The sequence below is a fragment of the Arvicanthis niloticus genome, chromosome 17, assembly GCF_011762505.2.
Source record: "Arvicanthis niloticus isolate mArvNil1 chromosome 17, mArvNil1.pat.X, whole genome shotgun sequence".
NCBI classification, from domain to species: Eukaryota; Metazoa; Chordata; class Mammalia; order Rodentia; family Muridae; genus Arvicanthis; species Arvicanthis niloticus.
Window position 1 is genome coordinate 51780144 of NC_047674.1, and position 26941 is coordinate 51807084.

The 26941-nt window shown below is 44.6% G+C and overlaps 2 protein-coding genes across 5 annotated transcripts in view; one reads left to right on the top strand and one right to left on the bottom strand.

Moving 5' to 3' along the window:
* Pla2g7 (phospholipase A2 group VII) overlaps window positions 1-9663 on the top strand; it is a 40325-nt gene extending 30662 nt beyond the window's left edge. For all 3 annotated transcript variants that reach the window (XM_034521894.2, XM_076915242.1, XM_034521895.2), the window contains exons 8-12: window positions 1576-1689; window positions 2032-2123; window positions 4611-4781; window positions 8740-8888; window positions 9346-9663. In XM_034521894.2, the coding sequence (XP_034377785.1) occupies window positions 1576-1689; window positions 2032-2123; window positions 4611-4781; window positions 8740-8888; window positions 9346-9482 (663 nt within the window). In that variant the 3' untranslated portion in view covers window positions 9483-9663. The remainder of the gene's footprint in view (window positions 1-1575; window positions 1690-2031; window positions 2124-4610; window positions 4782-8739; window positions 8889-9345) is intronic.
* A 696-nt stretch (window positions 9664-10359) lies between these two features.
* Tdrd6 (tudor domain containing 6) lies at window positions 10360-26136 on the bottom strand. Of its 2 annotated transcripts, none has more exons than XM_034521613.2 (5): window positions 19534-26136; window positions 17483-17610; window positions 15742-15831; window positions 12243-12309; window positions 10360-10925 (listed from the first exon to the last, which is right to left on the bottom strand). In XM_034521613.2, exons 1-5 carry the CDS (start codon window positions 25598-25600, stop codon window positions 10855-10857), a joined length of 6423 nt encoding a protein of 2140 aa, XP_034377504.1. In that variant the 5' UTR covers window positions 25601-26136; the 3' UTR covers window positions 10360-10854. The 2 variants fall into 2 exon arrangements, with proteins under 2 accessions (XP_034377504.1, XP_034377505.1); XM_034521614.2 differs by having other exon boundaries at window positions 17483-17607; window positions 19534-25779.
* Window positions 26137-26941: the final 805 nt, after the last annotated feature.

Genomic DNA, 26941 nt, shown 5'->3' on the forward strand with positions numbered 1-26941 from the left:
CACTCTCATAAAAACATCATACTAACAACCGTAACATACATACATATGTATATATGTATATGTATGTTATGGTTGTACATGTATATATACATGTATATATATATGCATATGCTATGTTTGTATATGTATACATGTACACATATATGTATGTTATAGCTGTACATATATATATGCATACACATATGTATATATACATATATATGTATGTTATGGTTGATAGCTTGATGTGTATGTATATATATGTGTGTGTGTTTATTAATACATATAGTTTTAGCTTGATCTTATATACATATATGCATGTATACACATAAACACATATACATCTGTACACATATATACACATACATACATACATACATACATACATACATACATATTTCTTCAGAGTTCCCTGAGTTCCAATAGAAAGGATCTGATGAAAATCTTCAATTTGAGCTCTCTCTCCTCCTAGTGTCTGGCTGTGGGTGTCTGCATCTGGTCCCATCAGCTGCCAGAAGAAGGCTCTCTGATGACAATTGGGCTATGTACAGGATGGATAGATTTTCAATCCTAGAGGATTTATTAAAGGGATTTTTGGAGAGATAACACACAGTGGCCTTCAATGTACAGGTTTTGCCCAGCTGTGTTGGTATACACCTTTGATCCCAGAGCTCAAAGCACAAGCAGGCAGACTTCTGAGTGGGAGACCATCTTGGTCTACATAGTGAGTTCTAGGAAATCCAGAGCTACTTAATGAAACCCTGCCTCCTCCCTCTCAAAAACAAGTGTGTAAGCCTTAAAATCCACTGTCTGTCAATGTTGGCTTCATCACTTGGTAGTGGGAAGATCCTGGCCAAGCAAATATTGTGCTTCGATGTGTTACACAATAGTAAACAACAGTGTCTGTCTCTTGTCGTCATTGGAATGATTTCTTGAAATACCAGTTACTCCCTTATCTTGGGAGTGTTAGATGTGGCAGGGTAGTTAAACCTACACACATTTCACTGAAGTAGGCTACTGTGCCAATAGGAAATCTTTCTTTCCAGAAGGAATGTAGACCCAGGGAAGCTCAGAAAGTTACAAGATTCACAAGGCCCTCCCAGAGGTTACATAGGCAGGAAACATTTATTGCTCAAAAGACTGTTTTACAGCTTAAGGGATATAGTTTTTGAGTCAAAACACACACACACACACACACACACACACACACACACACACACACACACACACACTTAAGTGACCCTAATAAACTTAAACTTACTGGTTCACCAAGCTAAGTTTGGAACTTAGGTGGAGTAATTTCTTTGGTCTGTTGGCATTCTCTCTGGGGTGGATCGACTTTGTTCATATTGTTTCCACCATGACGACACAATAAATATAAACCCAAAGAATTCACACAGTGGGTAAGCCAGAGGTGACGTGAGCCTAGCTGCAGTAGGTACCCAAGCTGGAACCACTAGTCACAATGCTAGCTTGTATTCCTTTCACTTTTCAGTGAGGTATTTGCAGTATGTAACTAACCATTTCTCCCACAGGCAAGTTTACACAAACATTAAGGTGTTACAATACTTATTTTCCTTCTAATTATTGTATTAGGTTCGGCAAAGAGCAAAAGAATGCTCCCAGGCTCTCAGTGCGCTTCTTGACATTGAGCATGGAAAACCAAAAGAGAACGTACTAGGTTCAGCTTTTGATGTGAAACAGCTGAAGGTGAGTTTTTAACAGAGCTCTTTTCTCCTTGGACTGTATTTCTGTAAGTTATTTTTGGCTTCTTTTCTGCTATATTGCAAGGTATATGATAAGAGGTGTTGTGGTAGATGGCTTTGATTGTCAACTTGACATAATCTAGAATCACCTAGAAAGAGAGACTCAATGTGTGTGTGTGTGTGTGTGTGTGTGTGTGTGTGTGTGTGTGTGTGCATTCTATACAATAAATCATCAGGGTATTTATCCAGACCTGTGAAGTGAATTATGGTTGCATGATAGAATTATTTCATGTACTCTTCTAGTGCCAGGTGAGATGGTAACTCGCTGTCCTGCTTTTTCACCCAGGATGCTATTGATGAGAATAAAATAGCTGTGATCGGACATTCCTTTGGAGGAGCAACAGTTATCCAAGCCCTTAGTGAAGACCAGAGATTTAGGTAAGAAAATAAGACAAAGCAAAACAGCGGAACGTGACTGGGAGAGAGGACACATGATAGTTAACCCGTTTTCTGAAATTCCAGAGATTAAGGGACATTTTGAGGTTTATAATTCTTAATATATATATATATATATATATATATATATATATATATACACATATATATGTATATATATGTATATCAATATGTTTTATTTGTATGGACATTTTGCCTGCTTATATGCATGTGCACCATGTACATGCTTTGTGCTGAAAGAGGTCAGAAGCAAGCATCAAGTGTCCTGCCATTATAGTCATAGAGAATTGTGAGCTTCCATGTGGATGCTGGGAATCCAACCTCTATCCTTGGCCGGAGAAACAATTGTTCTAAACCACTGAGCTATCTCTCCAGCTCAAGCCTTACTATTTGTTCTTTGCTTCATCAAGTTTAGAAATTCTCCTAGGCAGAAACCATTTATTTGTCCCACTACTAAAACCTTTCCCTTGCCATGGAAACTGAGCGGCAATACACATGGATACTCAGGCATCTCTGCAGCAGGACATGGAGTCCTTTGGGTGTATGCTCTGGACTAATATAGTTGAGTCACACCGTAGCAATATGTTCAGCTTTTTGAGGAGCCTCCACACTGATTTCCGAAGTGCCTGCAGCAGTTCACATCCCTACCAACAGATAGTGAATAAGGCTGTGCTGTTCTCCAGCCCTTGCTAGCCTTTGTCGATTCTCACTGGGATGAAATGGCCTCCCAATGTAATTCTAATCTGTATTTCCATAATGGCTACAGATGTTGAATGCCTTTAAAAGTATGTATTAGCCATTTGTTTTCCTTTCAAGAACTCTTGGTGTGGTACATTTTGGCCCATTCTTATCTTGTGTTGCTGTTGTTGGGCTGTTTTTCTGTTATTTAGTTGTTTCGAGTTCTTTGTATATTTTATGTATATTCATGTCTCTCTCAAACGTGGATCTTACCACAATTGGGGTGGCTTGTGTAGCGGCCAGGAAACTAGAAAGGGTCTTATGAGCAGTGAAGCAGAGGTCTGAGGGAGAGAAGCAGGGAGAGTAATAGAGCCTGAGATATTTAGGGTTTAAGTGGGGAAGTGTGGATGGAGGTGGAGAGAGCGGAGGGAAGGTCATCCCAAACTCAGTATGCATGAGTACACAATACAGAATCCTGCCACTTTATAAGCTAATTTTAAAAATGGTTTTCTCACCCATCCTTGCCCATCCCCCGCTGTCCTTATTTATCTATAAAGGATTTAACCCTTCACTTAAAATTTCATCTTTATGTCTTTTCTGTGACCTGTGTGTGATAATATTGCCAACATTTTTACAATCTTCCCTAACACATTAGGGTTTTTTATTTTATCATTAGCTTTTTCTTTTCTTTCATCTTCCAGGTGAAGCTAGATCCCAATCACAGATTTATTTGGGCAGAAGTCAGACAAAAGCCCAGTTTTTCTTGAACAACTTCATCCTATACTCACAGTGAAGTCTGTTTAGGGAGTGTGCTAGACTGTCTAAGGTGTTTTCATTTAGTATAAGGGCATTCTCTGCTGGCATCCACTTTGCATATAGATGGATTTTCAAAGAGTCTAGGGAGCACATAACCAGACTTAATGGGAAGAAGAAAATTTGATTTTGCATTTTTAAATTTTTCATTATTTTTAATCATGTGAACGTGCACCTCTCTCTCTCTCTCTCTCTCTCTCTCTCTCTCTCTCTCTCTCGTGTGTGTGTGTGTGTGTGTGTGTGTGTGTGTGTGTGTGTCTATGTGTCTATGTGTGTGTGAGATAGAGTTACAGATAGTTGTGAGCCACCTAGTATGGTCTTCTGGAAGAACAGTAAGGCTCCACCACTGAGCAATCACTCCAGTCTCCAAAAATTATATTTTCACATGGTATGCTTCATGTGTTTTTCCCTGTAAAATACAATCCTATGTGTCTGGGGTATCATGTTACTCTGACATAGGTGTAACACACACGCTGTGAGGCACCCAAGACTCTGGAAACAGGTTGAAACAGGTTGAAGAGATTAATCAACAGTTAAGAGCACATACTATATTATCCATTTTCCAACACCATGTCAGGCATCTCATAATCACCCATAACTCCAGCTCCAAGAGATCTGGCGCCGTCTGCTGGCCTCTCTGAGAATCTGCAAACACCACTCCCCATCCTCCCCTCACCCCACCCCCACCCCTTCTCTTGAAACATAGAATAGGGCAGATTTGCTGTTTATCAGTTTTGAGGAAATCGCAATTTATTTAAATGTATTTTGAAAAACCATGTGAATATGAAAAAGCTTTAAGGATCTAGCTTCCTTTAGGTTATGATTCCTAAGGAACATAATCATACGATCCCAGTTCAGCTGTGTTACAAAGCTGACTGTAGCTCTCCCAACATCCTTATATTAAGGTGGCATGCTGGGAAGGCTGCTGCTCGATAGCCTGTAACCTGTCATTCTCTGCCATGTCAACGATGTCTGCAGATGTGGGGTTGCCCTTGACCCATGGATGTATCCTGTGAGTGAGGAGCTGTACTCCAGAGTCCCTCAGCCTCTCTTCTTCATCAACTCTGCTCAGTTCCAGACTCCAAAGGACATCACAAAAATGAAAAACTTCTACCAGCCTGGCAGGGAAAGGAAAATGATTACAATCAAGTAAGTGCTCATGGCCTGGAGGGTGATCTGAACATCTGGGAAACATCTGGGAGCCATTGCAGAATGGCTGTATCGGTTGTCAAATTTTTTAATGCATAGAATGTAGTCCGTCTTCAGTACTCTTAGGCTTTTTTTTTTCTTGTAAAACAAGAAACTTCAATTATTTAAAATTAGTTACAAGTAAACATTTTAGGCTGTCATACAATGTGACAATAAAAAATAACCTCAACAGTACAATGAAATACATTTGTTGTGGAAATTGTTATTCTAGGGGAATGCTATGCCCCCTTGTTGCCTTTTAATATCTAATAGAGGGTTCTACCCCATTTCAGACTATTTAGTTTCCGAATGAAAGACACAGAGACCTTTTAGATTTATAATATGCCTTAAAACACTAGAGCTGGGGAGATAGCAACCTTCTATGCTATTTTATCTACTTCCCTATTAAAATCCCCAAGCTATTCTTTGCCACGTGTTCCATCTGTGCTGCCCCTGCTCCATCAGGCCAGCTCTCATGGTCACGCACTCAAGAGCCATCTACCCCATAGTGACTGCTTCCTTCTCTCTTCCTTCCTTGTGGTTACTGCCTGAGATCCCAAGCCCAGGGAATCTTTGCTCCGCCCCTCTCTTCTGCCCAGCCCAGGCTGTAGGCGGCTTTATTAACCAATCAGGGATAACTTGGGAGACCCGGTTTACACAGCATCATTTGGTGTTCATGAGGATCTCGTCAGGGGCAACCAGATCTTGGGTACCAGTAGTAGCATTTGACTACATAGCAGTCCTAGACCAACACCCTCTTACATTTATAACTTTGCATGTCTAACATATTACTGTGTTGTGTCTTCTCTGGAGTAAGGAGGTTTATAAATCCGTGGATGTAATGTAAAAGCTTGAATTTTTTTTGGGGGGGGGGGTTGGTTTTTCGAGACAGGATTTCTCTGTGTAGCCCTGGCTGTCCTGGAACTCACTCTGTAGACCAGGCTGGCCTCGAACTCAGAAATCTGCCTGTCTCTGCCTCTGCCTCCCAAGTGCTGGGATTAAAGGCATGCCACCACCACTGACTGGGCAAAGCTTAAATTTTTAAATAGCACCTACTCTACTTTCAATAAGAATTTTTTTATTAATCTCAGAATAAAAAAATTGTTTGCTAATCTAGAGCATCAAAAACTTTCAAGCTAAAACTCATTGCTTTAGTGAGTAAATCACTGCTATTACAAATGTCGGCTGTTGATTTCCTGGTACTATGCAAAATCCATACTGGCCAGGAACAGCTTACGAAAATATATAATCGATTGCCTTCGTTTTTAAACATTTATTGATTCTTTGTGATTTTCACATCATACGCTCCACTCCCATTCGTCTCTCTCACCCTCCATATCTGTTCTCTGTCCTTGCAACCTCCCTTACCTGCCCTCCTTCCCCACCCCACCCCACCCCACCCCGCGAAATAAAAATAAATTTAAAAATCTCACTGTGGAAGCTGCATCGTGTTGCAGTGTGTCGCACAGTATATCTTCTGCCCAAACAGCTTTCCTTGTGACTGTTCATTGCACTGAGTCACTGGTCTAGTTCAAGGCCTCTGGCCCCTGCTCGGCTATTGATACTGGTTTCTCACCAGGATGCCTCTTGGGTATCCCATTATTGCCCTGTGTGACGGAGGTCCTGCAGCTTTGGTTCTGCAGGACCTGCCCCTTCATGCACTCCAGCAGTTCATAGATGGGGTAGATGTTAGAATGAGCCAATTCAAAGCCCTGGATCTGGCCTTGGGTGGTAGCTGAGTTAGGTAGCCCTCCAACTGTCCTGTGTAACCTTGCCACCAGGGCGAGCTCTACCACATGGCCCAGGCTAGAGGTGAGGACAGCTCTCCTGAGTGACAAAGCTGGTGAGGGGGCAGCTCTGCACAGTCCTCAAGACATTAACATGATCTCCAGGTGGCAGCCTAGGCCAGGAATGACTACATGGCCTTTTGTGTCCCCATGGGCCATGGACACAGACCTGTGTTCCTGCAGGACCACCAACCCGGACATGGTCCTGGTGGCAGCTTAGGCTGGGATGCCACCATGGCCTCAGGTGGCAGCGTTGGCCACTCACATCAGGCTGTTCCTTATGACCCTCGAGTCCCCACTTCTGCCTCTCTTCATGCTGCACAAATCATTCCATTTTTCTCTTTCCTATATCTCCACCACAAATTTTCTCATCATGGTGGCACTGCCCCAGAGTCCTCTGGGATACCTTCTGCCCCACCCACCCATGCCCTTTTTCTTTTTTGATGTGATACATATAAGTGTTTTGCCTGCTTGTCTCTAGGTGCACCAAGAGTGCACAGTGTCTGCAGATGCCAGAAGAGGGTGTCAGATACCCCTGGAAATGGAGTTACGGAAGGTTGTGAGCTGAGAATTAAATCCAGGTCATCTGCAAGAACAGCAAGTGCTCTTAAACACAGAGCCATCTCTCCAGCCTCAGACTTAAATAAAGACACTTTTGGTGCTGTTAATTACACAGTGCTTATGTTGGAAGTTTAATATATAGCTAGGTATTGACTACGTTCATCTGAACATCACTACATGGAGTACTGAGGGACAGCAGTTCATCTGTAGGCCACATAAAGTCTTTAAAGAAAAGGTGCGAGCACTCATGTTTACCTGTTAGAACAACGACTGACTTTGTAAATCCCACAACACTATGAAGGGATGCCTTGCATAATAACCATGTGCTTATACCTTATCATGGCTTCAAACGACAGGATTATTTAAAATGGAGAGAGATGCCCAGCAGTTAAGGGCAGTAGCTGCTCTTGCAGAGAACTGGGTTTTTGGATTCCATCTCCCATGTTAGACTGCTTACTAAGGTCTGCATCTTTAGCTCCGGGGGATCCAGTGAACTTTTCTGCCCTCTGCCAGCAAATGCACACTTACGAATGCACACACAAATGAAAAAAAATTAAAAGACTTTCAAGCAAAAAAAAATTATAGAACTCATCTTTCTACTCTTTAAAACCTGGTTAATTCGGGAGCAGGAGGAGGGGGGAGGCAAAAAAGATTCACTTAGAATTGTCCCCCTTTGTCCATAGTTTGGGTTTCTGCCTTCTCTTTTCATAGTTTTAGTTATGGCAAGTTGTAATCAGGAGACATTTACTGGAAAAGAATTCTAGAAATAAACAATTCGTTTTGTTAAGTGTGATCCATTCTCTATAATCTAACAAAACCTTGTACCATCCTGCTTTGATGGGGACTATTCCTTCATCCAGTCATGCAGATTCTATGTGCAAACCTCTTGATAGTCACCCAATGTCATGGCAGTCATCACAGCAATTATATTACAATATTCAAGATTAAATACAGTTCAGCAAACTAGTGAGAAAGAGAAAGAGGAAAAGAGAAAAAATTGTTTTCACATTTTTTTCTCCTTTTCTCTTTCTCTCTTTCTTTAACATATAGTTTTGGTTACTTTTCTTATTTTGGTGAACAAAAGAACTCTGTGGCTCAGTGGTTAAGAGCACTGGCTGAGCAAGCCATGAGGAGCGAGCCAGGAAGCAGCACTTCTTCACAGTCTGTCTCTGCTTCAGCTCCTGCCTCATGGCTCCTGTCTTGTTGCCCTGCCTTCCCTCAGTGAAGGTCTGTGTGCAATCTGGAACTGAAATCAACCCTTTCCTCCCCATGTTGCTTTTAGTTGTGGTGTTTATCATAACAAGAAACTTAAACCAGGGCACAGATATCTTAGGGTCCTTAAATGAACGGCTTTTGACTCTCAGATACATTAAAATGATCAGACTGCACACTTTGTTTCCCTATTTTGCAGAGAATTATCTAATGGGGTCAGAATATTTTTTTGTACTTTTGTAAATATATAGCTATATATTTATATAATTATATATAATATATATTACATAATACATACATATATATATATATATCGCTAAGTACTGGCTGCTTACATGAGTTATATCTTTCTCTCTTAGGGGCTCAGTACACCAGAATTTTGCCGATTTTACTTTTGTAACTAGCAAAATAATTGGAAAAAAGCTGACATTGAAAGGAGAAATGGACTCCTGTGTGGCCATCGACCTCACCAACAAAGCTTCACTGGCTTTCTTACAAAAGCATTTGGGTAAGAAACGACACACTCCTCAGTGACTCAGGCTGCCTGGTTCTCAGGACAAAACCATTTTATATGCACTCAGCATAGTCTTATTGTAGCTGTTTCCACTTGGTTTTTGGTAGACAATGCAGTAAACTAATTCGAAAAGAAAACATTTCAAAAAGTGAATTATGTCGCCTTGCATTGTTTAATATGTGTGTATGTGTGTACATATCATGTCATACATATGTACACATTAAAACTAACAATCCTCCGATGGATCTTAGAGTGAACTTACGTGTTGGAGTTACTGACAGCATCTTGCTTGTTTCTAAGCTGTTCTGCAGTTTCTAAAGCAACCTGGCCTTTAGGAATTCTAGTATCACTGTAATGATTTTGTAATTTGTGACTTTGGTGCCATCTAGTGGCACTCAACTGTTTAATATTGACAATTTTTTTTGTTTGTTTTGTTTCGTTTTTAAAATAGGACTTCATAAAGACTTTGATCAGTGGGACTCTCTGGTGGAAGGAGATAATGAGAACCTGATCCCTGGGTCACCTTTTGATGCAGTCACCATGTCCCCAGCTCTGCAACACTCTCCAGGATCACACACCCAGAATTAGAAGAGCGAGAGAGAGAGAGAGAGAGAGAGAGAGAGAGAGAGAGAGAGAGAGAGAGAAAGAGAGAGAGAAACAGCATTTACCCAAATAAGCAGTTTTTAAATGTGCACTGTACTATAGGATAGTGATGAATGCCTGGCCTAAGGTAAATGTAACGAACATAAAATAGAGAATACAAAAATTATTGCTGGTCTAAATCATATTTTACAAAGCTTGTCCTTTAAGTGTCAAATGAAAAGCTACTTTCATATTTTTAAAGTCTCTTGCTGGGAACGATGCCAGAGAAAACAAGTTATAAACGACATAGGACTCCCAAACTAAACAATGAAAACAGATCGTCCCGTCTTTGGCTCCCTGTACCGAGCAGCTGAGTTAAGTCTGAGCAGCATGTGAGCGTGTGTGGAATCTGGACACATTTCTCCCCGACATTTGGCGGAGGAAATAATCATCTATTGATCTGATCATGAAGCCATTGTTCTAATGTAGGATTGGTGATGCTGTCCCGTTTCCATTGACGATGAAAGGGGATGTGGGCGAGGTTTTTAGAATCCCTGGTACAAGGGCAATAGAGTCAATGTTGGTCCTTTAGGTTTTTAAACTCTGGTGTGTTCTGTTTACTAAATGGAGGTGCCATGACTAAGCACAGCAGGGATCCCTGCTCAGACACGTTAGGTATTTACCCAAAGACTGTGAAGGAGCCAAAGGAAATGTTCAAAATTCTCAGCCAACTTTATATCCTCTTGCTTCTGTCTCCTGATTGCTGGGATTAAAGGCATGTGCTTAATTAAATGCAGGCTCAGGACTAGATTTTCCTAGCACCAAGGTTCCCTGTTTCTCAGTTACAGAGGAGAGACAGAAGAACAGATGAGGCCACCACAGCTTTAAGGATAAACTTTATTCAAATCTTGGGTTGCATTTGTTGCGTTCCAGGTTCAAACAGAGCAGTAGCCACCTATTTCAGTAGACACACATGGCAAAAGAAAAACAGGGCTTCTGACAGTCTTGCTAACAAAGCCGTGGCACTTGGCAGCATCCTATCATTCTCATTGAGAACCTGGAAGTTTCCATTTTACTACAAACAATCTATTGAAAAGATAGCACTTTTAGGAATATAGCAATATGTTAGCAAATTGTTTAGCAAAATAAATTATCCTGGCTGAGAAGAAACATGAGAAAGCTATAGACTGAGGAACAAGGCCAGATGCCTCTAAATAGCAATAAACAGGCTGTTGTGTCAACCTAAGACCAATGCTTCCACCACACATCAATTTGTCCCCCAAAGGAAAACTTCCGGGGTCACGTGCTTTACGTTTCCTCCAGCAAGTTTGGTCTGGGTAGCACGTGATTGTTAAAGGCAGCTTCTGATTGGCCGCGTCTATACGTTCAGCTTGGCCGCAGTCGAATCTGCGTCACCTCCACACTCCTCCTCTGAAACAGAAGAAAAACCTGAAGGAGAGAAAGCAGAGTGACAACAGGGTGGGGATGAGGATGGATGTCCCCAAGAAGTAACCAGAACCATCAGAACCATTTCTCTCTCTCTCTCTCTCTCTCTCTCTCTCTCTCTCTCTCTCTCTCTCTCTCTGAATCAGTGAATATATACATATATATAAGGATGTGTGGAAACAGAGACAACATGGTAAGAGTCAGTTCCTCCTTACACCATGTACAGGTTAGGTGTTTGTTTTCAACGTGGCACAAGTTAGGGTCATCCATGGAGAAAGAACTCGATTGAGAACATGCGTCTATTAGACTGTTCTTTGGGTAAGTCTGTATGCCACTTTCTTGATTGATAATCCATGTGAAGAGAATCCAGCCTTCTGTGGGTGGTGCCCACCCTGGGTACGTGGTCCTGGCAGGTATGAAAAAGGTAAGTGGATGTGACCATAGAGCAAGGTAGTAAGCAACAGCTCTCCATGGATCCTGCCTCTGCTTCCTGCCTGAGTTCTTGTCCTGGATTTTCTCATTGACCGACTGTGACTGGACCGTTCTAAATAAACACTCTCCTTCTGAGTTGCCTTTAGTCTTGGCATTTATCACAGCAATTGAAAACAAACCAGAACACGTCATATGGGATCCAGGAATGGAACACAGGTCAGCAAGGCTTGGCAGCAGGTCTCTATACCCACTGAGCAAAATGGCCACCCACCAAGGTACTGTTTACGAAAAAGCCACTGAGGCTCTGGGGATGCCCAGCAAACTGAAACTTGTCATGAAGATGAACCAAATGTCCACAAGGAAATTCCAAAAGACTGCCAGACAGACTGAATGTGCAAGTAAATTAGTTCCAAGAATGGACCTAATTTTTATTATTTTTGTGTGATGAGGGAGGATGGATGGGTGTGTGCACATGTGTGCAGAGGTGAGAGGACAATTGGCAGACATCACCATCCCTTTCACCACGTGGGTCCATAGGTTTGACAGGCATGGCAGTAGATGCCTTAACTCACTCACTGATGCAATCACCTGCTTGCCCCAAGAATGCCATTTCATGCCTTTTAAAATACTAATCTGTCAAGTTCAGAAGTTAACTTCTAAGATTTACTCAATTCACCAACAGGTTTCCTCTGACATTTCAGCAGGTCTTTCTCTTACTCGTCCCAATTCACCACATTTAAACACGTTACCCCCACCCCCACCCTCAGTTCTGCTAATATCCACAGAAGCTGCCAACCCATCACATTTGAGAGATTAAAGGTAATGCTATCTTTAAGACTTGGGAATTCTGGGTGACAAAGACACTGTGGTTTTAAGCACACGGGTTACCTTTGATGATGGTGTCATCCGATGACATGAAGGGAAGAAGGTCCTTTCCCACTGTTTGGAATACAGCCTACCAAATGGAACCTTGGAGTTATTATCATGGTCAGAGTTGTAAACACAGAAATCAGAACCTCACCACAGATGGGGTTAAATGGTAAGATGAATTCCTGGGAGCTGTCAAGGTTTTGTTTCAGGGCCAGGGACCAGAAGCAGAAGCATGCCTTCAGTTTATCAAGTTCTCTCTGTTACATCTCTGCTGGATGTGGATGCTGGAGCATCCCACACAGGCAGGGAAGGGCCTTTTCTCTGTATGTATGTTCTTCCAACCCTGGCAGCTTTGTTTGATGGAGGAAGGAGAGGGCAGTTGTACAAACGGGTGTGCTGGTGTGGACCTATAATCCCAGCATTTGGGAGGAGACAGAGGGACCAGAAGTTCAAGATCATCCTCCACCGTGTGTGTGTGTGTGTGTGTGTGTGTGTGTGTGTGTGTGTGTAGCTCAAGGCCAGCCTAGGAAGACGCAATATAGTTAACCCTAAAGGGAACATATAGACTGTACCCCCTCTTCCCAAAGCTCTGAGTTCATTGCAGAAGAGGGGGCAGAAAGAGTGTAAAGAACCAAAGGCCGTGGATAACTACACAGTGAGCAGCTGCTCTCAGCTATGACAGCATGCCCAAGACCTGTGCAAACCCAAGTCAGACCAAATCCCAGCATGGGGATGGGTGTTGGGGCCAAAATTCCACCCCTAGCCGTGAAGACATTGACGACTGAGAGAAGAAACTGTTTTCTCTAGAGCCCAGCCCTTACAAGGTCAGTTATACCCCAGCAGAAAACCCACACATCCAAGAATCCCTGGACAGCACAGACTGGTCTTGAAAGGTTGTAAAACAGGGGATGTGAAGCTGGGTGGGCAGAGAGTGGGGGGGTGAATCTGGGAAGAGCTGGAGAAAGGGAGCGAATAGGACCAACACACACTGCATGCAACTCTCAATAAATTAAAACAAACAACAACAAAACCAAGCCAGGCTTTGAGGGAAATGAAGAAGAAGAAAGATGGGCCATGGCTCTTGACATAGCAGGTCTTAAAACCTACCATTTTATGGTAAGACTTTTGATGAGTTACTGATGGTTACTGTAGCTTCAATAACTGATAGTGTTATGTGCAAGTGGAACTTGTTAGTGAGACATTCGTGTGGTAAACTTAAATCATCCAGATAATAAAGTTTAAAAATAGACACTAATCACACACACTCACACACATGCATGCACACACACACACACACACACACACACACACACACACACATCTGTATACTTTTGCACAGAGGGCAGGTCAAACAGAAACTGTTCGTCGGGGTAGACAGCAGTATCAGAGAAAGGCTCTGTCTCTTGAAAGAGATTGAAAAGCAGCAACCCTGAATAGTGGAAGAAAACAGGAAATGGGCAGGAAATTCCATTGTGCTATTTTCTTTTGGTCTTGCATTGCATAACATGGGTGTACACCCATGTACACATGGGCAGGCACCTAGACCTCGGGAGGAGCCTGTCTCGGCCCTTCAGTTACCTGAACAAGGCTGACCCGATGCTTTTCTCTTACCCACTTCACTCCAACGGCAAGCTCAGTCACAAAGAACTGAAGGATCCCAAAGAGAAAGCCAAAGAAAGAAACATTAACAACTCTACCAAAAGGGATCAGAAAATGAAGTTCACGGGGGCTGAGGGGGTAATTGAAGCACTTGGTACACAAGCATGTGGATCTGAGTTCTACCAACAACATCCCTATTTAAAAAAACTGGGTGTGCTGGAGCATGCTTTGTAGACAGGGCCAGAGGTAGGCAGCAACCTCAAGCTTGCTGCCAAGTCAGCATACCCAATCCGAAGAGTCCCAGTTTCCTCTTAGTGAGGAGCATTGTCTCAAAACAAATGATAACAAAACCCCAACAAAACAAAAGCCACCATAGTGGGTGGCTCTTAAGGAACACTAGAGGTCGACTTCTGTGTTCCACATGCGTGTACATACACATGCCTGTGTGCCCTCCACACCTAAAAAGTGACATAGCATAGAAGAACTCTCGGGGGTGAGGAAGCAGAGCTTTAATGCTAACATGCTAACACTAAGTATGAGCTAAGATTCCGTCTCAGAGCAGCCCCTGCGCTTGGCAGCAGTAGCCCAGCACTCTCTCATACCCGACCACCACTGTAAGTTCCAGATGGACCCCTGAGTAGCTGAAGTGCTGAGCAGACCTGAGCAACAAGACAACTGAACTTTGAAAACTGAACTGGAACCGGAAGGCATAGATGGATGGATGGAGTTTACAACAGGAACCTTAGTCATCTACTAAAATGAAAACCCTCAGCCTTCCCTTCTCCAGAGGATGTTTACAGGACCTGGGTCATACATGATACAAAATGTTCACAACACGATAATCCACAATGACTCAGCCTATTATGAAGGAAGGAAACTTGAACCATCTCTCCAGGGAACAGACACTTGACAGAGGGAAACGGTGATGATCAAGGCATTGAATCTGTCAAAAGCAAGAAGTTCAGATTGGCCATGCAAACACATCCCGGTGGCTGTGGGAGCTGCCCGTCACCATGCTCCTCCACACACTGTAAAGCCACGTGCTGTGGCAGCATCTGTGTTGACAGTGTGTGAGAGAAGTAAATTCAATCTAGGTGGCAAAAAGTGGGAAAGGAAACGAAACCATCAACCAGCTTGTCTTCGCAAGGTTGAGTGCAAATGGCGGTTACTTTTCCATTTTAAAATAGAAAACATATATATTTTATATATATTTACGTGTGCGTGTGTGACTACAGGTGATCTTTGGAGGCCCAAAAGAAAGGGCATTGGCTCCTTTGGAGTTGGAGTTGCAGGCATTTACGAGATGCCTGAAGTAGGTCCTGGGAACTCATCTTATATCTGTAGCCAAGAACAGCAAGTGATCTTAAACTCTGAGCTATCTCCAGCAACTTCATTTTAAATTTCGTCCTATTTCTTGGATGTTTGTTTTCTCTCTCTCTCTCTCTCTCTCTTTCTCTCTCCATATATATATATATATATATATATATATATATATATATACACACACACATACATATACATACATACATATATATGACATATATATGTATATGTGTATAATATATATAATATATATAATACACATATACATATATATGACATATATATGTATATATACATATATATATATGTGTTATATGAGTCATTAATACCCAACTTTTTTAAAAAAAATTCTTTAACCTCAAAGTGAAAAAAAGACAAGCAAGGAATAAATAATGAATGACTAGTTTGCCCAAAGTGATACTCGGCCTCCAATCCCAGAAACATTGATTTTTGTCATTGATGTAGTCAACTGTGTTGATACAGGTTCTTTTCCCTGTGCATCCTTCCTACGACAAGGGCTTTGAAAAGTGCCTGTCCAAATGTCTCGGAAAACAAAGAACAAAGCCTTCATTACTCAACGATTACTCAGGCTTACCTCAGAGGGTCTCATATCTACCTTGGGAATACCATTCCAGACATTCTCGGGGCTTACTGTCTCCTCCACACCATTTGAAAGGTTCAAAACCTACAAGAGGAAAAAGAACAACTGGTAAAAAACCAAAACAAGCACAACCAAAAGCTGGCGAGATTTACAAACTGCGGGTGACTAATGTGTTGTGGGAATGTTTATGATAAAGCAGTCAGCGTGTTTCCCTGAGAGGCTGGGGTTGTAGCTCAGCTGGCTTGGTGTTTGTCTCGCGTGCACAGCACTAGGCTCAACCCCCAAGTGTTATGATGCATGACCTGCCATCCCAGCACATGGGAAATGGAAACAGGAGGCTCAAATGTCCAAGGAAAATTTGGGTTAAATACAGAATTTTGACGTCAGCCTGGGGTACATGGGGCATTGTCTCAAAAGAAAAGAAAAGGGTTATATTAAATTTTACCCTGTTTTTTTTTTTTTAAACTCAGTACTACAAACATGCTGAGTATATATGCTAAGGGATCAGAAATAATTAAAATTCCAAATATAATGAGGGGAAAAGGCCTACAATCAGAGTACAATAGAGTGTAGAATGTAGTGTGTACACTGTTTCCCCGTAAGGTCTGCTTCTATATGCTCAAATGTTTGGATAGATTACAGGTATACAGCTCTTTCTTGGGGGTAGAGTTTGTAGTTATTGGGTAAATCTACACAGTAACATTAGACAGTGTTTCTCATAAGAAATGGCTAAAGGAAATCACTAACGATAATTTGGAATTGATTATGTGGTGAGCCAGCGCATGTCTTTAATCCCAGCACTGGGAGGGAGAGGTGGGCAGATCCTCCCAACCCCCAAGTTCAAAGCCAGCCAGGGCTACACAGAAAAACCCTGTCTAAAAAAAAACAAACAACAAAACAAAAACCCTGTGGTAGACAGGATGGAACATGGGTGAAACAAGACTGCTTTATTACATACACCAAAGCAAAAGCATACATGTACAGATGCCTACACATATACGTATGCAAACTTAAGCAGTTTGATGTCTAAACTATGGTACAAAATATTAAGAATTGATGACCAAGGCTGGAGAGTACAGACTTCCAGCTGAATGTTGCCTGCATATGAATGCTAATGTCATTCATTTGTATTCTACACAGTAGCTCTCCCGTCTTAAGACTTGCTTACTTATTTGTATATGTGCGTGCCTGAGTGTGTGTGTCTGTATGTGCACCTTATGCATGCAGGGACCAATGCAGGCCAGAAGAGGATGCCTGCTCCACGGGAGCTGGATGAGAGGTGGTTGTGAGTTTCCTGATAGGAGTGCTGGGGACCAAAATGGTTTCCTCTACAGGAGCATAGGCGCTCTTAACCACCAAGCCATCTCTCCAGCCCAGGCTGTCTAGTATTAATGGTGTAATAATGTATATTCTTGAATCCACCTCAAGAAATTCAGAATTGGCAAGATAGGCCAAGGTCCAGGAATATAGAATTTAATGAGTAGGCAAACAATACTAGTGTATCTGGTTTTCCATATTACAGAATACAAAACCAAGTAATGCCACCATAAACTGAAAGTCCCCACCAGTGTTTGAGAAGGTTTGAGTCCCACAAAGGTGCCAAGGAGAATGAGTGCCAGGAGAAATGAGCAGAGATAAACCAGTAGCTACCTGGAATCTTTGACAGTCTGGGGGCATGAGTAAAGCTTTTATAAGCAAGTCTGGCTTGAAATAAAGTCCCTCGCTTCCCCCTTACCCTTGTTCCTTCTTCTGCAAGTTCCAGAATCTCGCACTTAGACCATGTGTTTCTTAGGCTTGACCATACGACACATTTCGACCCAACAGAGAAGCCTTTCAGAGTGTAGGTGTTCTGTAGCTGAACTGCTGAATTGAACACAGGGAGGAGACTCAGTGTGCACAGCCTGGCACCTTAGCATGAGACACTGAGCACTTTCCTAATCAAAGCTTACTATTCTCCTTTTTAAATCAGGAACATGCAAGTTGTATGTTAGTATGTTTTCTCTTTCCTCAATTTTATTATATATAAAATATACTCCACACACACACACACACACACACACACACACACACACACATCTGTATGCCCAAACTTTATATAATCCTAGCACTTCCCCAAGACAACAAAACTAAAAACCATCATTAAATTTGACCTTTAACATTGAAAATTGCTACTAAAAGCATGTATTGTCACCATCAGTGAACCTGTCCTAGTTTCATGGCCCATATCCTACCATCCATACATAGGTGAAAATTGATGTATTGGGTATGCATGTGAAAAAAATACAAGGTATTTTTCTTTCTGAGTCTGGGATATTTAGGATAACATAATGATGATATCCAGTTCCATCGAGTTTCCTGAGGCTTTTCATTTTTCTTTGTGACTAAATAAAATTCCACTGAGTATGTGTGCCACATCCCTGTGGTTGGTTCATCTATTGATGGACATCTAGGTTGATTTGTTCATAGCTATTTTGTGGATAATTCAGCAATAAACATGGATAAGCAAGGGTGCTGACTAGTTTGATGTCTACTCAACACACACTAGAGTAATCTGGTAAGAGGGACTCTCAGCTGAGAGAATGCCTTGGTAAGATTTGCCTGTGGGCAAGCCTGTGCTGCATTTTTTTGACTGATGAGGGAGGGCCCAGCCCACTGTATGTGAAGCCAACCCTGGCTGGTGGTCCCAGGTTCTGTAAGACAGCAGGCTGAGTAAGCCTGGGGACCAGGTCAGTAAGCAGCACTCTTCTAGCTTCTGTATCAGCTCCTGCTGGAGGCAGTTCCTGCTGTGGTGGCCCTGGAAGACAGACTACAAGCTATAAAACAAAATAAACACTTTCCTCCCCAGGTTGCTTTTGGTCACAGAGTTTTATCATGTCACTCTAACCAAGAAGACAAGTCTGTGTAGGGCGACTTAGGAGCCCCTGGGGTATATGACTAGGAATGGTTATATCTTATGACAGTTCTATTTTTGAACTTTTTAAGAAATCCACTTTCCATAGTGACTACACCGGATTATGCTCCCACCAGCAGTGAGTGAAGGCTTGCCCTTCATCTCAGGTTAGCCCACATTTGCTTTCTTGTTTCCATTTTTTTCTTTTGATGACAGCCATCTTACTAAAGCACTTTCCATTTGCATTTCCCTGATGGCCAAGGATGTTAAATGTGTTAAAAATATTGTTTCCTTTTGGAAACTCTCTATTCAGTTAGTTGGTCAAGTTGTTGATTAGAAAATTTTGTGAGTGCTTTTTTTTTAATGGCTAGTTTTTTAAAGATCTTCGGGTATTTCGGATGTTAGCCATCTCTATGGAAATGTAGTTGGCAAAGCTTCTCACCCATTACAAACATTTTAAAAGGTTAGATTTTCATTTTTAGTTGTTCTCTGTGGGTGCAGTTGCCCACAGAGGCCAGAAGAGGGCACTGGATATCCTGACCTGGAGTCGTGGGTGGTTCTGGGATGCTTGATGTGTGTGTTTGGAATCTATGGGTCTTCTGCAAGAGCAGTTCGTGCTATTAACTGATGAGTCATCTCTCTCTACTCTACTGATCAGACTGAGCCAGAAGGTGGCTCGGATTCAAGATAAGTCTGCGGTAGAGACATAGGGTTTCCTTCTAAAAACCCAAACAGGCAAAACTAAAACACCCCTCACAAAATTCAAATCTGAGCTAACGTCTTTGTGTTTAATTTTTTTTAGAAAAAAAAATGTAAGTAACTCCGCAATAGCTCTCTCCCCCTTTCTGGAAAACGAGAATCACTTAGTTACTAAAAGGAGAAAGAAATCAACGCACCTGGTACGGCGCTCCCGCACTTCCTTCCTTCTCTGGCTTCTTCCTCAGAGAACAAAGGTGTCAATAAGGTGGTGCTGTCTCTGTTTTCAAACCGTGGAAACTCCCCTTCAGACAGGTTCGTTTCGTCGCGTGCCGGGGAACTGCCACCCTTCCCGTGGTGGGGGAGTGGAGACGACATGCTGTTGTCGTCGTCAGAAGAGGCTGTGCAGCTGGACTTCCTCTCATCCTCCGCGTACCTGGATTCCTGGATGCTCTGGCTGACAGTTGCGGATAAAGGGCTTATGCTGTCATCCAAAGACAGCTGGGGTGTGGGGAGCTCCAGCTCCAGCTGCTTCTCGGCGGCCTCGCAGTCCAGGGGAAGCTGCATCATGAAGGGCCCCAGGGTGGCTCCTGCCTGGCAGCCTGGGGACAGCGGTGCCATTGGAGACCCCAGGCCTAGCTCTTCTTTCTCTTCCTCCCCAGCAGGGGAATGCTGTAACTCAATGGATTCCAGTTCTAAGAATTCTTTGCATTCGTCGTCGTCGGGGGAGAGTGGTACCTCTAGTGAATTCAGTTCCAGTAACTCCTTTGGCTCACTAGCGTGGGCCAATATCGAGTTAAATCCTGGAATGAGATAGTTCTCATCGTACTTGACTCTGTCCACGAAATGGTAATCCATGTTACCTTCCAGCCTCTCAGAACCCATTTTACCTTTGCATGAGTTCTCAAAAGTGTCGAAGATGTTCCGGGTGCTGCGTTCATAGAATTTATTTGGCTTGGTTTCAATGTTTAAATTTTTTTCAAGTCTTTCTGAGAACTCACTTGCCCGGGCTTCCATGTAGAATGTCTTATCGTGGGCTATTTTATGACTTGGCTTCTGGAGGCCGAGGTCAGGACTGGTAAGGCCTCCCTTTCTCTCTGAGCCATGCTTCTCACAGTACAGGTCACTCTTGGGCGTGCCCACTTTTGCATACTTCTTCATCTTCTCGTTAATGTTCTCGCCTTTGCTCCTTAGCTCCACGACGGCTAAGGGGATGTCGCAAACGTCTCTTTTAATCTCCAAGATTGTTATTTCCAACATGTCCTCTGTGATGATGTCATAAAAATAATCATTTCCCTCTTGAGGGCACATACCGCCAGAGACCGCGAATCCAGAAAGGCAGCATGGAAACGCTTGCATGGGAATCCGTAGGAGCTCCGAAGGGATGCTCCAGAGTGCTTTGGTGTCCACACAATCTTCCATGTTCCCAAAGTCCACAAGCCTGACCGATGCAAGGTGATCGTCACTGATATTAGTGATGAGGGCTCTATAGTAATGCCCATCTTCTCTGTACCTCACGATGCACGGATCTCCAATTTGCGGACACTGGGTGCAGCTTTTCCTGTCTACCAGCTGCTTGGCTGCACTTTGAACCTCGGTTTCTAGATACTGCAGCTTCTCGGAATCGGCAAACTGACACCAGAAGTACTCGGGCCCATCTATCACGGTGGCGTAGGCTTTAATCAGTTTTGCTTTGGGGTTATACCAGTTAAGAAACACTGAAGTATCAATATTGGGTTTGTTAGCTGTCTTTGAACAGTCTCCTTTCATGGTTTGGGTGGTAAGCCCCGCTTGAGATTTTTCATTGAATGCAAACCTGTTCATCATATCTTCAGCTATGATTCCATGTTCATCTGTGAGAATCACTTCCCAGGTGCCTTGGAATTTAACAAATTCGCATCTTATCTGAGCCTCTTCTGTCCTTTGAGAAAAGTAGCTCACCATTTCCTTACAACTTACGACCTCAGGTACCAAAAGCCCCCTTAGGCAGCAGTGGAAGCACAGTGCAGGTAACACCGCATCAATGGGGCCAAGCCGACCGGTTCTGTTAGTGTGAACTACAGACATGTTGCCATAATCGATAAACTGTACAGACAGAAGGTCGTTGGGCTGCTGTTCCAGGACCACTGCTCGGTACCATAAGTTATCCTCCGGGAAGACGGCGCATATCACGTCTCCGCTTTGCCACGGTGGACCTGCGTGGTATTGGGGCCGCGTTCTGATGTCATTCAGTCTCTCTGAAAGACGATTGATCTCAGCTTCGTCTTCTATCAGCTGGATGTAGAAATCTGAAAGGTCGTTAATATGAGAAACATACACAGAGGTCTTAAAGCCAGGAGCTATTGTCTTTTGTGGGAATTCACAGAACTTGGGAGGCAGATCTCTACCGCTGGCTTCTCCCATTCTTCTCTCAGGAAGAGCGGAATCTAATTTGGAGACACTCATGGGTGAGTTGGCAAACATGTCTTCTTTCTTCTCCCTTGTTAATGGAAACCCTCCATCACTTTTGTTTCCTGTGGAGTCCTGATACGGTGTGACTAGGTTGGCCTTTGCTGAGCCTTGTAAATATTTGAGCTCCTTGCATGCTGGGCTGATCTTGGGTTTGCATGATTCACCCATAATCTCTGCACTGTGTGCTTTGCTCTCTCCTGATTTACCCAAATAGTCTGTGGGTAATGGCTTCACGCTCTCCTTTTTACCTTCAAGAGCTTCGGTCTCGTGGAGTATTACTTCATTTTCTCTGTCTTTTTTTCTTGTTCTGTTTTTGTAACCAAGGAGCCCGAGCTTCTCGTTAATGCTGGCATTGATCTGGACACTCTCGTCATACAGCTCTATAATCAGTCTTCCATCTGGGTCTTTTGCTACGACTAATGCCTTCAGTGACTTATCTAAAACAGTCTCCTGAAACCAGGCTGTGACTTCTTCCGGGATATGGTGAGGGATGTCAGATAATGAGCATTTCACGGCTTGCATGGGTAAAAGTAGAACGTCATAGGCATCTCGGGGGATGGGGAGCAGATGATCGCTGGCTACGTATGTGTTCCCAAAATCAACAAAAAAGACTTTACTTGGTTCTTTTTCTATTATTATTCCCCTATACCAGTTTCCGTCCGTATACTTGGCAAGGCACAAGGTTCCAGGGACCAAGGTGGAGGCTTTTAAATTCAGTAAAGATTTACTTAGCTGCATAATGTTGTACGATAATTGTTCTAAAATGTTTGTGTTTCTTGCGAGTTGGCAATAAAATGTCCAGGGGTCATCAGCGTGCGTTATGTACACCAATTCTTCACTTCCGATTTTTAAGTCATGGGTGGAGTAGTAGTAAGAATGTAGCTGAACAGAAGGCTCCAGGGGCTTCTGAAGTTTTACAGGCCTAGCAAGCCTCTTTTCTACCAGAAAATGGCAGGCACTCTGAAAGGGCGTTAGCAAGTCCACAACATTGAACCACTCTTCCTCATACCTTGATGCCAAAGCAAAGATTGTGCATTTTAATTCTAAGTTATTCTGCCAAGCGTTATCGATAAACCCACTAAAAGCCTGTACCGCCTTTTCATCCCAGACAAAGGGATTTTCACCAGTTGGTTGAATTAAATTATAAAGACTGCACCTGAAGGCCTGAGCTCTAACCTTGAAAAACACATCACTGACTGAGAGTATGTCCTTCATAGACACCACGTCTTTGTCTCCATAATCCACAAACACCACTCTGACATGTTCTAAAGACTGGGCCCCGCTAATCACAGCTCTGGACCATCTCCCATTTGCTGTTCGCTTTGCCAGACAAGCACGCGTGTCCCCCTCATAGGGAGATGGCTCACTTTTGCAATAGTCCTCGATGTCACACATCAGGGTTCTGAAACCTTGCGCGTTCCTCATCAGCTGACACCAGAAGGAGCCAGGGTTTTCGATGTGAGACACCTTGACTTCAACAGTGCTGCCCACCTCCAATTCCCCTTTACCACAGCAGTCTGGTTTCGTTTTCAAGAAATTCAGCATGAGGAGAGATGGGTCAGACATTACCTTCTCTTTGTCCTGTGCCGTCTGTCCGGTGGGAATGTTCGAAAGGCTTACTGTGTCGGCCAAAGCTTCCGAAACAGAGAGGGTTTTATTGTCTTTCTTGGCTTTCTGGTCTCCTTCTACCTTCTTGACAGAAGGTATTTTGCTAGACTCTGAAATAAAATGACCCGAAACATGCCCAGGGGAGTGGGCACTGAGTCTGATGTTTTCTTTGGTTTCAAATTCCTGGAACTTGGCATATCCAGCTTGAGCAATGACCTTACTAATGTTTTCCTCCCCTGTTCTGGATTCATCCAGGATCTCTATGACATATTGGCGATCCTGCTTATCAAGAATGTGGACCACCAATTCTTTGTGGAGTACCGTCTTTTTAAAAAACGAAATTGCTTCCTGGCTCCAGGCTTTCCCCAGGGGCCAGATGTCAGCCAGGGTGCACTTCAGAGCCAGTATCGGTAGCCGTCTAAATTGCGGCAGCAGCATCCTCACGTCACACCAGTCGACGTTCTCAGAGTTGCCCCGGTCCACCAGGAACACATCCACACTCTTGCTGTCTAATCGGGTGACCATGGCCCGGTAATAACCGTTTTCTTTCCATTTTACACAGCAAAGGTCATCCGGTTCTGGTTTCAAGATAACCCCGTCCAGCTTACTGGCAGAAGAATAGAAACTGCACATTCTCTTGGTCAGCTTGGTGAAGGTGTTATTGTGCTTTCTAAGGCGAATCCAGAACTCCGAAGGGCTCTTCACGAACTCCACCTGGGCGTCGTAGAAGGTATTCATCTTCAACCTGATGGATCTCAAGGATGGGAGGGAAACTTCCTCCTCCATTTCCTCAGTGGGGGACTGAGACTGAAACGCTGCCTCCACTTCGTCCTCATCCTCATCCTCTTCCTCCTCTATCCCCTGGCTCTGAAGAAACCGGTCAGCCAGGCAACAGGATTGTACTCCGAACGCACTGTTGAGATTAATTCCATCTTCCCCGTACAGGGTGACATAATACATATGCTCAAAGGAACAGTAAAATTCAATCTTTGCATTCACTGCTTGGCCCAGGATCAGAGCTTTCAGATCACCTACTTGTGACCGGGACCAGCCTCTTCCGCAGTCCCAGAGTCCATACAATGCACAAGGGTAAGTCACCACAGGCATTCGAAAATACTCAGGCAGCAAATAGCGAAGGCTGCTGCAGCTTACTAGTTCTTTTCTTCCGTAGTCGACGTGAAGCACCTGGGCACAGCGCTGAGGCCTGAAGGTCTCAAGCAAGAGAGCCCGGTACCACTGTCCGTCCAAGCCACAGGAAGCACATGGAGACCCTGGCTTGTCAGGGCTCTCCTCCTTCTCCTCCCAGGTGGCACTGCCAGAGTCCTCATCCTCTGTCCCCGTGGGCGCCCGGTATACCTGGGCCATGTTCTCAGAGAGACGGTGGATCTCCTGCGAGAGGCTCCGGAGTTGGCAGTGAATTCGGTGGGGATGGCACACTTGGGTTACCACCACCGGCTCCGTCACTCCCAGCTGCAGTTGGGGATAAAAATAATCCAGCCCAGGATGCTCTTGTTTGGGCGCGGCTCGCGGGAGAACTGGAGCCCCAGAGCTACCCAGCCCAGCCGCAGTCAAATAGCGTTTGAGCAGGGAACAGAAGAGGCTGTCGGGCACCTGCCGGGCCAGACCCAGCTCCTCCATCTGCTGAGACACAACGGGCACTTCCAGCAGCACCAGGCGATGGAGGAGCAACACGTCCAGGACCCGTCCGTGCACCTCCTTACCCTGCAGGTTGCTAAGGAAGTCCACGGCGCTGGGGGACCAGTGCTGGGGTTCACCACCGCCGGTGCCACCGCCGCCCGCGGGCACCAGGCCGGCTAGCACACAGCCTAGCACCTCGGAGGGCAGATGGAAGAACTCGCTGCGCCCTGGTGCCAACGAGCCCGCGCCCGCCGTAATGGTGCGGCCCTCATCCAGCAGGAAGACGCGGCTGTCTTGCGCCTGGCGACTGACCACGCGGCAGCGGTGCCACATAAGCCCCACCTGCACCAGGCACAGCTCCCCCGGTGATGCCGACGCCCCACCCAGAGCCCAGGGACCGCGCGTGGCTGCCGCCTCCTGGATCTCCCGGCTCAGCCGCACGTACTCCTCCCGCCGCTGACCCACCAGCCCCCACAGCTGCACCGGGATCACCTCGGGATGAACGTCCACGAAGGACACCCGCAGGGCCAGCGAGGCCCCGGGAGTGGGCAGCCCTGGAGTCGAACTCATGGCTGCGGCCGGCCGAGAGCTTCCCTGAGCGTCCGGAGACGGTCCCACCGAGCCAGGTCCGGGGCACTGAGGCCAGGAGAAGGACGCCCGGAGAGGCGACCCTTCGGCCAGGCGCCCGGCGCAGGGCCTCGGGGACTCGCGACTGGTAGCAGCCGGCGGCCGGCCAACCGCCCACCGTGCCTCGCAGGCTGGGGTAGCGCGCGGCTGCCTGCCTTCCCGGCGCGGGGGGGTCTCAAGGCGACCCGAGGGATGGCTTCCCGGCACAGGGGACACCTGAGGATTGGAGGGGACAGGGTTAGGGTGTGTCCTGTTTCCTCCCAGGATGCTTTTGACTCGGGGAGCTCCATGGCAATGCTAGACATTGATCCAGTAGGAGCGCAGGGTCTGGAGTCCTCTCCGTTTCGGTTTTCTGGAAGTGGCTGGAGCACTGAGCGCCAAGTACGGTGCCAGCCATTGGAGTTCCCGAAGAGAAAGAGGAGAAACCGGGAAGGGAAAAAATGGAGGCGCCAACGGTGCCTTCCTGGGCGTTGAGGCTGGAATTTTCATGGCTATAGGCAAGGCCTAGGTGAGGCCCAGCAGTGCGCTTGCGCCCTGCAGGGCCCGGATGAATTTTTCCCCTACCTGGTGCATTGGGTATTTGGAGGAGCAGGTTGCCAGAGCCTCTGTAACCTATGGCCCTGTTTCATTTCTGAGTGGCTGATCCCATAGGCGCTTACGATAAAGTCTGAGGTCTATGTTTTTTTTTCTCAGCACTTTGTCTGGTGTGGCTTTCTTCCCTCCTTCTCTTCCTTGTTGCAAAGCTACGTCCAGCTAGTGCACCCAACTTTGAAGATACTCTACGGATTCAGAGTGAGCACATAAGTAGATCCACCCCTCAGACCTCTCCCACCCCAAAGCTTAACGGACTGAGTTGTTTCTACAAACTCTTGCAGTGTCTGTTATTATCAGATTTTTTTTTTTTCCTCCTAATTTACCAAAGAAAATCTCTGCCAAAGATGTAGAAGCAGTATGGAAAATGCAGGCATAATCAATTACATTAGATTTGTTGTGCATGCACAAAGTTGTGGCCATCCCTAGAGGACTTTTCTATACATCTCATCTCACTGCAGGTTTCAGAATACAAGAACACAAGACAGCCCTTAATTGTGCTCCTGGCCCAACTAAGTTGCAATGTATTCCTGATTAGAAGTTATTCACGCTTCTAAATCTCCTTGCATGGTTTCTTTCCCCATCGTGTTGCAACTTATTGCCTGATTTCCCACTAACCCACGTGGGGTGGAGGAAATGAAATGCATAGTAGCGATTGAATGAACACATTTGATTGTCCAAAGCTTTGACTTC

Coding starts and splice junctions, on each gene's coding strand:
- Tdrd6 (XM_034521613.2), bottom strand. CDS start 25,600: ATGAGTTCGACTCCAGGGCTGCCCACTCCCGGGGCCTCGCTGGCCCTG. Junction 17,611..19,533: donor GTGCGGGAGCGCCGTACCAG/GTGCGTTGATTT, acceptor TGTTCAATTCAG/CAGTTCAGCTACAGAACACC. Junction 15,832..17,482: donor TTGCAGAAGAAGGAACAAGG/GTAAGGGGGAAG, acceptor TTCCTCTTGTAG/GTTTTGAACCTTTCAAATGG.